This window comes from Pecten maximus, unplaced genomic scaffold (assembly GCF_902652985.1).
Source record: "Pecten maximus unplaced genomic scaffold, xPecMax1.1, whole genome shotgun sequence".
In the NCBI taxonomy this organism is placed as follows: domain Eukaryota; kingdom Metazoa; phylum Mollusca; class Bivalvia; order Pectinida; family Pectinidae; genus Pecten; species Pecten maximus.
Genome location: NW_022982699.1, coordinates 98,111 through 113,213, shown reverse-complemented (window position 1 = coordinate 113,213; position 15,103 = coordinate 98,111). Strand labels below are relative to the sequence as shown.

At 36.2% G+C, this 15,103-nt stretch overlaps 1 protein-coding gene across 1 annotated transcript in view; it reads left to right on the top strand.

Annotated features, from left to right (window-relative positions):
- The first annotated feature begins 1,978 nt into the window (after window positions 1–1,978).
- The window catches only part of LOC117320804, a 22,027-nt gene continuing 8,902 nt past the window's right edge, over window positions 1,979–15,103 (top strand). Inside the window, exons 1-7 of the mRNA XM_033875294.1 lie at window positions 1,979–2,600; window positions 6,254–6,392; window positions 6,775–6,967; window positions 10,630–10,706; window positions 11,243–11,318; window positions 12,029–12,153; window positions 13,572–13,713. Coding sequence (XP_033731185.1) covers window positions 6,955–6,967; window positions 10,630–10,706; window positions 11,243–11,318; window positions 12,029–12,153; window positions 13,572–13,713 — 433 coding nt within the window. The 5' untranslated portion in view covers window positions 1,979–2,600; window positions 6,254–6,392; window positions 6,775–6,954. The remainder of the gene's footprint in view (window positions 2,601–6,253; window positions 6,393–6,774; window positions 6,968–10,629; window positions 10,707–11,242; window positions 11,319–12,028; window positions 12,154–13,571; window positions 13,714–15,103) is intronic.

Here is a 15,103-nt window from a genome sequence, read left to right as displayed (position 1 = left end):
TGACGATATGTTCTGTGTGTCGCGATGTACACAGATTTCATCGTCCATGTCAGTACGCCGTCGCACACTCCTAAGCGATCATTTCCGGTGTGTGAAAATATAAAATGCATTATGGGTATTTTCATATAAAACTTCAAAATGTATAGATTTCTAAAGAAGAAACCATAATTCTCCTCAAATTACATATCGAAACAAGTTATTTCATTATATTTTAAACAAAAATTCTTATGTTAACAAACTAATGAAATGTTCTCGTGCCGCCAAATTTCGATTCACCTTCCCGTCAGCGGCCATCTTGGAAGGGAGCATTTTGGATTCTTCCTATAAATGGCATGAATGGTAAGTTATTCTCTGCACAATGTAGATGTCTACTCATATTCTTGTCATATACTATTTAATGCTAGTGATGGGCAGATAATCAGATAATTTTAGGCCTAGTCATTGTCAGTTATTGACCCTCTAATCAGAACCATAGGCTAGCTACTGGTCGGCGACCAATTCTCGCCAAGTACCCATTCTCGCCAATTGCAATGCACTCGTAAAATACGTGTACATCCGAATTTTTGCACAAAATGTCATCTACTGATAGAAGACACTAGGAAGAAGACATCCTCAAAAAATCGTCCTCGTATTCCAGCTACGTATTTTATGAGGGCATTGGCGAGAATGGATACTTCAATGACTTGGCGAGAATTGGTCGCTCGCCAGTAGAGGGTCAGTAAGATTTATCCTGATCATGAGTGCTAAATTTGTAACATTTCCTCTTGAATAAGTCATAGATCAGCATACAAAAAATGAACTAGTCCACAGGCCTAATAAAAATAGCATATTTACTTGTCCTTCAGAAATGTTACTAGTCTTGGACTAACGGACTTAATTAGTGTTGTAAACCTAGTTTTGAACCCTGCATATTATATATACATGTTAGACACATTAGTTAACGCTTGTGGTGCGATGGGCGCAAATGATAAATCAGATACATGTAATCAAATAGTATTTAGTTAATAGAACTAGGCATTGTTTATCCCTGACTGATGCAATAATTGTTCAGTGTGGTTAGGCCTACAAATATTCTAGCATAATGTACAGTGTCAGGGCTTTCATTATTTTTTTTCTCCCACTAGGCACTGTGCCTGCCCTAGTGGCTACCAAAATCTCACTCGGCACCTCCAAATTTCACCTGGCACCATCTTGATGAAAAAATAAACACACAGAGAACAGATGTTTGAATTTTATTAATTATGGAATATTCAAATTCACACGGTATATATATATATATATATTGAAATTTGCGTTATTCTTTCATACTGATATATAATGTGTTTAATACCCTAAAAGGAGATGACACTTTCCAATATTAAATGCTCGTTTGTTTTATGTTTCAAGCTGTCTAAGGATATGCCTATCTGTAATCAATACTTATACTTGCAGCAGTGCTTCATCATTATCATTTACTCAAATTGTAATACCGAACGTCTGTTTCCACTTTTTTTGTTTTATTTTTTTCAAACTGTACGGTATAACAATGTCCATACTCATGAGAGTGGATATAAATGTGAGATTAAAGCTTTACATTATCCACTCCGACTGATTAGTGATTGTAATTGTTAATTGTTAATGTTGAGGCCAGGGTGGATCTTACTCTTCTTTCGTAATGTTAGTTTGCATTCTTTATGTTTTACTTTCACTGTCACAAAAAAGTTATTCGGGACATTTTCAAAATCTTTTCCCTGGTGTTTCACCGTCACTTAATGTACCAGTAAGTTTCTGTGGGGTATCTTGCTTGTTATTCATGATTGATTTATCTGTTTTTGGTTTAAAAATAGACAGCAATGCTTGTTTGTTATCCATTATTTTTGTTGCTCGCCATTCACTAAACACGACGATTACGCAACATTGGAATTCTCCGGTTCAATCAGCGTCGTGTAGATGCTTTAGTATATCCTGTATGTTATAATTATAAGAGCGCGATAGGATCTTGACCAGGAATGAAGCCACTAGTTGGATAGTTTTTGTTTGTGTTTAAAACCTAGGGTTTTAATGGAAAGATGTGCCCAAATTTCGAAATACATGTAGAGTATATCAACTTAACTCGGCACTGGGGACGAGTGACAAGGACGACCCAACTCGGCACCGGGGCATTTCCACTCGTCTGGACGAGTGGAGGAGTACTTAATGAAAGCCCTGAGTGTCTGTGTACTCATATTCTTCAATTTCTTGCGATAAACCTAACGTAAATATTGGGCCAAGTGAACCGTATTTAACGCTGGTCATGGTGTGAGTATCAGATTTAATCGATTAGTAGATCGTGTTTACCCCTGACTGGTGCAATAATGAATAAATTGAACATCGTTCTGAATTACCTCACAATATAACAATAGAAAAGGTCAATCCTCTTTAATTTCTAGCGCTTTAATTATGGATAAAAAATTGATTGCCTGTTGACTGCATGATGACTTGCCGCTATTGATTCATATTATTTATATTTTTATACAGTGTCAACATGAATTTAAGAAAAAGGAAACAATCCTGGAAGGAAAATGAGGAAGAAATTGATAAGAATGGCCTTCATCTCTATATCAAAACATCAACAGGAAAAGGTGAATTGATCATATGTGATGTGAATTAGTGTACAAGACCAAAAACATAATTAAATTCATAATTAAAAAGTATAATGTCCTTGTGATGGATACACATAATTAAAATATAAAACACAAACCAGGAATCACTAGCGTTTTCACCTGCGTTATAACAAGCTCATCAGGTGAATGAAAGTTACTAAATTCATATGTACATATATTGGTCTATTTACGGGTTAAGTTGAAAATTATGTTCTTGTAATCTTAAATACATATGAATGTTACAGTCAATGCTTTTGTAAATATGATTCTGCATATTTAAAGATATTTTAAGTACTACAAGGACATCATGTTTCATCTGTCGTCGTGCACCGTAAGATGTGTGTAAACTTTTCTCGTTTTTGAACATAGTTTCTCAAGTTCCACCAGTGAGATTCGTGACATGGTCCCGACCATGTGATGTTATTTTCCAGGTTGGTCTGAAATCCAAGACGGCTGCCTGATTGCCACCATCTTGAAAACACATTTTAAACTTCTTCCGTTCTACCTGTAGGATTCACACTTGCCAAAAAATGATCTGCTGAGATGGTTCCGACTAAGTGTTTTGTTTTTACGTTATGAGGATCTGACGGTGGCCGATAGAAGGTCATGTTCATATGACCTTTTGCAATAGCAGTCAAATTACTGCTGTCAAAATCTTGACAGTAAAAGTTTGTGTGCGATATCTAATTTGTGCGTTCAGTCATTTCGTCACATAAAAGCTATTGTAAAATTTTGTAACGAAATGACACTCTACTGAAATGCGAGGTAAGGAGGCGACAAAGGTCATCTGAACATGACCTTCGATCGGCCACTGTCCGATCCTCATAACGTAGTGTATAGTGAAGATCTGTATTTTAATCAGATTGTGGCCACCATTGCTGACTTCTTCCCAAATTCAAATTGGAATTAGTGGAACCGGTTGTCCGGCAATATCATCCAATTCCTTCAAAACCTGTAAATCAATGTAGATCTGCGTATACATGCAATTTGTGCTTGCAACATTATTATGTCCCCCAAACGGAGTGGGGGGGGGGGGGGGGACATATTGTTTTTGCTTGGATTCTTATTATTATTCTTATTATTCTTATTATTCTTACAAGCTAACCGGTCATAAGTATTTATATATTAAAGTATTTAAACGGTAAAAATTGTAATCCAGACGATTCTGCCGTTGATACATTTATTATGAGGTGTTTAAAAAAGGATACGATATTAACGTGGCCCTGTGGTCAGGGTCAGCTGAGGGAGTCAGATCAGACCTGCAGACCAGTCAATTTTAAACAAAGATGCACCCTGTACATGAGAAGTACAAATATACTTGATACAAATATCCCGCAATTAAGTAATTAGATCGACTATGGTTCAGAATATGAATTATTTTATGACCATATCCGTAAACTGTAAAACGAAAGTAGGTCTAGCCCAACTACATAGGTTACGATACGATAGCTATGAATTCAATCTGTGTTACTTTACGTTGTATTTTAGCACATTGGTGTCTCAAAAATAGCGAAAATAATCCGGGAATGTTCAATGATCTTCTGTTTTTAGTATCGTTGTGCTTTCCGTGTCACGTTCTAATAACCGACGCCACGAAATATCATACAGCTAATGGACCGAAGTGGTATCAACTCCAAACCTCAATTTATCGACTATAGATGCCTGATTCTGTAGACTAACGGTTACGTCATCAAATGCATTTCCCGCGAAATTATTGGGAAATCTAAATCAATTCTTAAAATGATATGAAGAGAAAGATATAGAAAATGTCTAAATAAAAACATTGTGATCAGTATTGAGTACAACGTTAGAGTGCATTGTAAATAATTGCTACGATTCGCTTACCTAATGCATAAGTAATTTAAATCAAATTATTTTAAAATCCATATTTCGTTTCTATTATAATCCTAAAATTTGTAACACAAGATCATTTAGAAGCTTTGCAGTACTGACTCTTTCAAACGCACAGATGTTTTGATATGAGCAAAGATGGCGACCCGAAGCTGTGAGGCGGTTTGGATTGGAATTAAAATGCGTATATTTCGGCAAGTAAACATCGTACAATGTCCCCGTGTGGTCAGATCATCTAATTTTGTCATAATGTATTCAGAACAGTTGTTGTTTGGTCGCTACGGTCATTAACATAAAAATTCGGATTATTATATAAATGCTTATTTAATTCTTATTATTCTTATTTCTTCCACTTTCTTCCACTGCTGAGGTTTCCGACGCTTTTTTCAGAACCTGCCTGGGCGATCATCATCAAACTTCACAGACATACTCGTTAGGGTATGGGGGTGTGCAACCAGGTGTTTTTTTCGCGATCGGACATCCAAGATGGCCGCCAGGGGCCACGCCCACTTCCTGTTTTTAGATTTTGGTCTCTGATTTTAGTGAAAACTGGTATATAGGGGTTTTTATGGATGGCGAATAACGTAGTAACATTTTCGAGAGGGTTGGTTGCCATGGAAAGAAAATAATGGCCTCTGATTGGTCGAAATTTAAATGTTGTCAGATTAAGCTGAAAATTGGTACATGGGGTTAATAAGGGATTGCGAACAATGTGGTAACCATTTCGAAAAGGTCGGTTGCCATGGAAACAAAATAGTGACCTCTGATTGGTCGAAATTTAAATATCGTCTGATTAAGATGAAAATTGGTACGTAGGGGTTTTGAGGGATAGCGAACAATATGGAAACACTTTGGAAAAGGTCAGTTGCTATGTTAACAAAATTGAGGCCTCTGATTGGTCAAAATAAAGATGTTTGCTGATTAAGATAAAAATGGCTACATAGGGGTAATGAGGGATACAGATCACAATGATACGACTGTGAGGTTGTTTGGGGGACATTTGTAATGGTTCCCATTACAATCAATACTTGTTTACTTAAATGTTCTGTTGCCATGGTGACTAATTTTTCATTATAAATGGGTTTAAATTTCAATTCCTATAAAACGATATAACTCCTCAGTCCTTCAATCAATTTTATTCAACCCTGGACCAATGGTGCAAACATTTTATGAAAGGCCATATAAAACTGCTCTTGCCATCGGGCCAGCCTTAAAAATATGTTTGTTTTCCCTTTACCGACCCATGCCATAAAGTGTTGGGTAGGTAGGAACTATATATATATATATAGGTACCATGAAGGTAATTTTTTTTTCAAGTTCATCAATCTATTTTTGTGTGATCAAGTCAAATGTATTCCATGTTACTGTATTACAACAGAGGCCTCTGATTGAACAACATCTGCTAAGTCTTGTATATATGGACATGCCCTTATCTAGTACTATCGGGTCAATTTATACAAAAAATAGTTTGCATAATTACTATACAACATTATTGTTTGTACTATAACAAATGCTTCTGATTGGTCAAAATTTAATCATTGTCTGACCAATACATTTGTGTGGTATTCAATGCACTGTAATTAGCATCCCTCTCTCACCTCTTTCACATTTGGAATTCTTTAAAGGTCCGGGTCAGATGAATCGAGATTACACATTCTTTTTATATTTTGACTGACACAAAGTAGCTAGGGCATGATTTTCTGATGTTACCCAATGTTATGTTTCAAAGAAAATTAATGTCAGTCTTAACTCTTTAAATAAGATTTAACATTTTGTTTCAGGCAGAGGAGTCTATGCAGGAAAGGCTATTGAGGCAGGAGAAGACATATGTAGGTACCAAGGAATGGTTCAGGAAACAGATCCTGCAGATGAGGATGACACATATGTCTTTGAAATAAATTTTAAAGGAAAGAAACTATGGTAATTATTATAACAATTTCAGGGTTCTAAGGTCAAGGTCATTGTTTGTCAAATAGTGCTAATTTGGGTGTGAGTGATGTGATCACATGATGAATGTCTTTATTGTACTGTCTTATAAACATTTTGTAAATTTGTAAAATTTGTAAACTGTAAATTTGCATGGCCTTTGGCTTAGGATAGTGTGCAGTGCACGATAAACAAATTGTTACCACAAAGTTTGAAGTTTCCTCATATAAATGATGTTGACATACTTTCAAGGAGGTCAAATCTGTGAAAAAATGTAACTTCACACAACATTATCTAAAGAATAACACTTATTATGATGAGCCTTGACTCTGATTCCAGGTGACTGATACAATATTGAAACTGTTTTGCATTCTAGGGTTAATGCAACAAAAGAAGATGACACATTTGGAAGGCTGATCAATGATAATCATAAAAACCCAAACTGTAGAGCCAAGGTTTTCGAGTCTGATGGTCAGCCCCAAATTGTGTTTAAAGCCACAAGATACATACAAAAAGATAAGGAAATTTGCTACAACTATGGACCAGGCCCATATCCATGGCGAACAAAGGTAGTATCATTGTACATATTCAGTACAGAAAGGAGGTGTTGCATGGCGGCCCACAATCGATTTTTAGTTTTTTAGTTTTAATCGAATAGTGAGCCTAAAAAAGTTGTTGAAACTGTATTTTTTCTTCAATTAAATAATAAATGTGATTGCAGTGCCGTTTTTTTAAGGTATTTGGGCATCTTTATAACTATCTGCCTTTTATTCAAGATATTGCAATGTTACAAAACTCGATAAACGTTTTGCTTCCATCATTAAATATGGCTCTTAAAACAACCAATGATATATAACAATTGGCTATTTATTGTATCATTTTCTTGCAAATCAAATTCAAACGTCATTTCACAACTGCAATTTAAGAGAATTTAGCTTTTTGAATTCTGCATATTGCATTTAAGTAAAAATAAACACATAATAAACCTTGAGCACCCTAAAATTTTGACATTTAAAAATAACTTGTGTTGTATAGAACTCTCTTATATAATCATTTTACTAATGAATATCATATGCCAATTTTTTTTTATTTCTTTTACTGTATCCCTCTTAAATTTTTACGAAATGTCAAATACTAAATTAAGTCATTTATTAATGTTTTTCACCAAATTATTGACATTTTTGTTGTAGGGCGATGATTTTATTTTATTTTTAGGTCATCTGACCCGAAGGGTCAGGATGACCTATAGTCATCATGTTTCGTCCGTCGTCGTGCGCCGTCCGCCGTCCGCCGTGCGCCGTGCGTAAACTTTTCACATTTCAAACTTCTTCTCAAGTTCCACCAGTGGGATTGAGCTGAAACTTGCCTGAAATGATGCTTGGATGGTCCTGACCAAGTGTTGTTATTTTTCGGGTCAGTCTGAAATCCAAGATGGCCGCCATGGCCACCATTTTGAAAACACATTTGAAACTTCTTCTCAAGTTCCACTGGTGAGATTGAGCTGAAACTTGCCTGAAATGATCCTGGGATGGTCCTGACCAAGTGTTGTTATTTTTCAAGTCGGTCAGAAATCCAAGATGGCCGCCATGGCAACCATCTTGAAAAACACATTTTAAACTTCTTCTCCAGTTCCACTGGTGCGATTGAGCTGGAAATTGGTGAGGATGTTAAGGAAAGAGAGCCAATAAAGTGTTGTTATTTTTCGGCTTCGTAAAAACTTCGACATTGCAGCCACGGCAGCCATTTTGTAACATGATTGCGCAATCATGGTTCTTCTGAGCAACACCTATTTCAAACTTCTTCTCAAATTCCATCAGTGGAATTGAGCTCTTACTTACCAGAAATGATCCTGAGATAGTCCTGACCAAGTGTTGTTATTTTTCAAGTCGATCAGAAATCCAAGATGGCCGTCATGGCAACCATCTTGAAAAACACATTTTAAACTTCTTCTCCAGTTCCACTGGTGCGATTGAGCTGGAAATTGGTGAGGATGTTAAGGAAGGGGAGCCAACAAAGTGTTGTTATTTTTCGGCCTCGTCAAAACTTTGAAAGGGCAGCCACGGCAGCCATTATGTAACATGATTGCGCAATCATGTTTTTCCTGAACAACACGTATTTCAAACTTCTTCTCAAATTCCACCCGTGGGATTTGGCTCTAACTTACCAGAAATGATCCTGAGATGGTCATGGCCAAGTGTTATTATTTTGAAGGTAGGTCAGAAATCCAAGATGGCCGCCATGGCCAACAGTGCCACTAAACCTGCAGAGAATGCATACTACAATATTATAAGGGTCTTTAATTTAGAGTCAGATGACCGTTAAGGCCCCTGGGCCTCTTGTTTCATTATGATACAAGCTGATAGTCTGAACATATGACTATATGATGTTATTGGTCTTCGTGACATAGGGTAACCTCATTCAAATAATTGAGTATGAATTAAATGTGACAAGAGTTCAATCTTTTCATCAAGGTGCAGTCATTAGATAGTAAATATAATCTACCTTTTTTGCTAAATTTGTAAAAAAAAAAAAGGAAAAAAAAGAAGGAAAATGGAAAATTAAATTATGTTTTTTAGGGGCATGTTTGCTCTGAAAATTTGTGTAAACAGTTGATTATCATATATCATTTTCAGGGTCATTAAATATGCTGTTAAGAATCATAACTGGATTGGTGCAGTTATATACTGTAAAGTGCTTATATTTTGCAGGGGTTTATATTTCGTGGTTTCAATCAAAGCACGAATTCAAAACTCCAGCGAATATTGTGTTTACAGGTCAGCCATTCTCAATATTTGATGATCGTACTTAAGTGATCATACCACTGAATACATACCTCTTATTGATATATGTATACATGCACACATGATTTTATCTTCAATCATTTACATAGATCTATTATAAAACCTATATCTTCCTTCAATAGGCATGTGTACATGTGTGACAGTGACGTGGATAGCCGTTCAAAGGATTAAACGGTGTTATCCTAATTTGAACCATTCCTACACCTGTGTAGCGCGAAATTAAGACCCCACCAATAATAATACTATAGTACAAAAACGTGAAATTTTGACACCGCGAAATTAAAGCACTTTACAGTACATACATTGTAATGTATAATATTTAAATATATTCAAAGAAGAAGAATATATGTGTCAATTTAGATCCTAAATATGAAACTTAAGAAGGATATTATGTTTTATATTCAGATTTCCAAGACAGGTGAACTGCGACTTTTTGTAATTTTTGTTGCAATCTTATTAGTTTTCAATCTTGGTACTTGGCCCAGGAGATAGGAATACAATCTACTGTATACGGGGATACTTTCGCCTCCATGTAATTTTTCGCCCTCTCACCACGAGGGCGAAAATAAAGCCTGGGCGAACATTTGACGATCAAGTAGAATTATATAACAGGAATTAAAGCATCTGAGGGCGAATTTAACACTAGGCTAAAACAGATATATTTATGCCAGGGCGAAAGTTACCCCATATACAGTATCTTCAATGGCATTCTGTCTCCCATTTGACATAACATATTTATCCTGCAAAATGCCCAGGAGGCCAACATGTAAAATCTCTAAGGGGTGGGCTTATTAACTATGATTATTAACTAGTTTTTTGTTAATATTTTGCCCTTGTTTAATCGATTTTGAGTTTGAATTACGATTTTGTTACAGCGTCGGTATTTTACATTATATGAGATATATCATTTGGTGGGCTTATTTATAGCAGGCATGGGCATGTTGTCAGATAAATATGGTAATTTCATATGATCTTAATTTTGCATTCTGATCATCAGTTTTTGGTTTTATACTAAATTTGTAACTGAACATTTGAAACATTGCTATAATGACATATTTTGCAATGGTTATGATTTTGTTGTAGTGAAGACTTTAGTAAAAGGTACAGATTTTGAGAAAAAGTTGTAAAATCTTATTACTATATAATGTAACCACTAGTGCATAGAATTTAAGAGAGATTATTGATAAATCAGGTGACTTTTTTGGTCTGCAATGAGCCACTTTAATGACCTTGTCAAAATTCCAATGGGGATACATCATCATTATATTCACATGCAATCCTCGATCTTATCCCATAGCAGAGACTTGATTAAAAACAAAATTAATTTAATGAAGTGTCTTTTTAGCTACATGTACAATATCTCTTTACATTTGAATACAAATGATATCTATTGCATCATGATAATGTACATCTTCCTGTTGCTTTGCCAGATGAAACTTTCAACTTCAAGGAACCTTCTCCAATATTTGCTGTAACATCAGGGTTTGATGTTCCTGAACCGATGAAGGTGCGGGCAAACTTTGCTTTTAATTGAAATACATACATGTACAGACTATACAATATCATATTTATCCTGAAAAGTGACAGGGCCAACATGTGAATTTTAACTCATATAGCAGGACAATTAAATAGCTATCCAGTAATAAACAGCACCCATGATGCCTATTGAAGTTGAGTAGAAATGCCAATGAATGCTAGTTCATTGTCTGGTAATAAGCCCACCCCCTATTGTTTCGGGTCAAAGTTTATGTGCTATAGAAGTAGGTAGGCTTATTTCAAGGCATGGGTGTACTTTTCATTTGCATTTTTTGACTCTAAAAGCATTGCACTAAATTAATTATGATTGATTCTTTTATATACACACTGAAATTGAATGTGCAAATTAATGAATGTTTTATTTGATAAAATTTGGCAATGCGTTTAAATTTGACCCTACAAAAAACTTTATACATGTATGTAATTGTGTGTATATATATACATGTACAGAGGTACCGGTATATGTAATTTGTTTTCATAGAGTACTTTTGTTATTTTGTTCTACAGAGTTGCCTGAAGAAGTTTAAGCTGGAGTTCCAGAAAAGCATAAACAAAGATACAACCCATGTTGCAATGCATACAGGTAAACATTCTAGTAAGACCTACATGCAGATCAGATTTGTTATAAACAATGATCATGCATGGTCGAAGGTCATGTACCAAAATGAGCCGTGTTTGAATTGGCCTTGGTCAGGTCATACAAAGTTTCCTAGTACATTATAACTAAATTTGTTGGTGTTAATCATGAATACATGATAGAAAGGAGATGTGTGACATTGCTAAAGGTCACTGTCTTATTGAACTGTAACACAAAATACTTTGTTTGTTGACAACATGTGTATGCTCTTCAAACACAGGATGTTCAGCCCTGCACTGCTTGATCTTGTTTCAGATTGATCTCTGTTGTAAAACCAATGAACTAGGGTGTACAAAGCTAATTTTAATATTTGAGCAGAATTAAGTTAATTCTTTCCCCGAGGGATTGATAACTTATTATTCTTGGACTCTTGACACATATAGATACATAATTTTAGATGAATCGGTTATTGTTGCATCATGTTAATTATCATGGTTCGATGAAGTCATAATCATTGTTAACTTCAATTATACACCAAATTGCATGTTGTATTTAGATTGTCTATTACATATACCATTGAATAAAATTATCAACCATCAGTAGTCTATTGAAGCATAATCTTTCTCCTGATGTTTGCTGAAGAATCCTACACTAACAACAATGCTAAATGGAAAGTCCGGATTTAATAAATTTAAATTGAGATTCTCATTTTTCAGTTCCAAGTGCAAGTCAAGTCTGCGACCGCAGTTTAAAATTTTTGATTGGAATCTCAAAAGGGCTTTGGGTGGTTAACGATGGGTGGTTGACTGACAGCGTGAAGGCCAACAGGATCATGCTAGAGGTAATTAATTTACATATACTCTAGCATTGACAAGTAGCCAAATTGAATATAAAAGAAATGTACAAATTGTACATGTATACCTAATATAAAGACCAATTATGGAAAAGCTAGAGTGCTATCCCCACCACATAGTTAACATAATTGCTGGAGTAGGTGCATGGAAATGCATGTAAAGTATACATCAAGTTTTATGACATCAATATCTGTATTAACTCTTTCCGTACCGCAACTCCGGTCCGGAATCCGTACCGGATGTTCTAACTAGTCTCGCCCCCGTGGCCACAACAAAATGGCAGTATTAAAGTTCGTTTTTAGACGACATGTTTCTATTGCAAGAAATAAACCGGTAACCGTGGATTTATGTTTTTTTTTTTTTTTTCATGTTTTTGTTCATAAACATACAACTCCTTACTTTCGCAACATTATGACCAACTGGTATATGATTATGGTTTAAGGATTGACATTTATCCGGCAACGAACGAAACGATTCACTATGGAAAACTGCTTTGTAATGCAGGTCTCAAAAGTGGGTGGATTTCTGTTACAAAGTCATCACGTTTGCTAAATACACAGTGGTTTTATCATGATTGACATCAAACTATATAAAATTACTTCTAAAAGTCTCAGTAAATATATTGTTATGGTTTAACAAGTTTTCTGATCAATTTCAGTCGCATGGTAGCATTGTAGGTAGGGGAGATGTGTATATTTCTTAACTAATTAACTAATTGTATAATTAGTTAACTCTCTCTTTAGGTCACCTGAGACAAAGTCTATTCTAACTGTCTTTTGTCTGTCATTGTGCGTCGTACGTCACTAGAAAATTTAAATTTTGAACCTCTTCTCAAAACCCCTCAACCAATTTTAATGAAATTTGGCAGGAATCTTCCCTGGCCAATGATGCACCAAAAGTGTGATTTATATGGTCCTAGTCCCGCTAGTCCTAGTTGGTTGGAATTAAACAATGAGTCTTCTGACCAAAAGTCAAGGTGACTGGGTAAAAGGTCAAGATGAAATTTTGTAGCTTTTCACTGATGAACATTTTATTATGACATTGTGAATAAAGTTGATCGGAATTAAAACAAGGAGTCAGTTGACCAAAAGTCAAGGTTAAAGAGGTCAAGGTCACTGATTCAAAGGTCAAGGAAACTGTTTGTAACTTTCTTCAATTGAAAAAAGATCAAATTCACTTACATTGATTGTTGAGTTCAAAGCTCAAGGATTGATGATTTTGGGAGATATATACACTTATAAACAGGGCCGTTGCTAATTACTTGTCAGTGTACTAGCTAGCTCAAACTTGGTTTAGGTTAATGAACATTTCAATGTAAGGACACAATAACAAAAGTTATTGGTACAAGTACATCAAAATTCAGGTGACCGTTACAGCCCATGGGCCTCTTGTTATTTTATTTTAGGATGACTATGAAATCAAAGGAGACAGTATCATTTCTGCTGAACATGAGAGTCCCAGAAAGGCTAGGACTAGGTCGTCACCTTTGTTTCAAGATTATTCTTTTATACTCCTGAATTTCGATGGAGATGGGAAGCTTAGTCCAGGTTAGTTTGTTGATTTTTTAGGTCATCTGACCCGAAGGGTCAGGATGACCTATAGTCATCATGCTTCGTCCGTCGTCGTGCGCCGTGCGCCGTCCGCCGTGCGTAAACTTTTCACATTTCAAACTTCTTCTCAAGTTCCATCAGTGGGATTGAGTTGAAACTTGCCTGAAATGATGCTGGGATGGTCCTGACCAAGTGTTGTTATTTTTCGGGTCAGTCTGAAATCCAAGATGGCCGCCACAGCCGCCATTTTGAAAACACATTTGAAACTTCTTCTCAAGTTCCACTGGTGAGATTGAGCTGAAACTTGCCTGAAAGTATCCTGGGATGGTCCTGAGGAAGTGTTGTTATTTTTCAGGTCGGTCAGAAATCCAAGATGGCCGCCATGGCAACCATCTTGAAAAACACATTTTAAACTTCTTCTCCAGTTCCACTGGTGCCATTGACCTGGAAATTAGTGAGGATGTTAAGGAAGGAGAGCCAACAAAGTGTTGTTATTTTTTGGCCCCGTAAAAACTTCGACATGGCAGCCATGGCGGCCATTTTGTAAAATGATTGCGCAATCATGGTTCTTCTAAACAACACCTATTTAAAACTTCTTCTCAAATTCCACCAGTGGGATTTAGCTCTTACTTACCAGAAATGATCCTGAGATGGTCCTGAGGAAGTGTTGTTATTTTTCGGGTCGGTCAGAAATCCAAGATGGCCGCCATGGCAACCATCTTGAAAAACACATTTTAAACTTCTTCTCCCGTTCCACTGGTGCCATTGAGCTGGAAATTGGTGAGGATGTTAAGGAAGGAGAGCCAACAAAGTGTTGTTATTTTGCGACCCCGTAAAAACTTTGACATGGCAGCCATTTTGAAAAGTGATTGCGCAATCATGGTTCTTCTAAACAACACCTATTTAAAACTTCTTCTCAAATTCCATCAGTGGGATTGAGCTGCAACTTGCCTGAAATGATGCTGGGATGGTCCTGACCAAGTGTTGTTATTTTTCGGGTCGGTCAGAAATCCAAGATGGCCGCCGTGGCAACCATGTTGAAAAACACATTTTAAACTTCTTCTCCAGTTCCACTGGTGCCATTGAGCTGGAAATTGGTGAGGATGTTAAGGAAGGAAAGCCAACAAAGTGTTGTTATTTTTCGACCCCGTAAAAACTTTGACATGGCAGCCATGGCGGCCATTTTGTAAAGTGATTGCGCACATGGTTCTTCTAAACAACACCTATTTAAAACTTCTTCTCAAATTCCATCAGTGGGATTGAGCTGCAACTTGCCTGAAATGATGCTGGGATGGTCCTGACCAAGTGTTGTTATTTTTCGGGTCAGTCCGAAATCCAAGATGGCCACCATAGCCGCCATTTTGAAAACACATTTTAAACTTCCTCT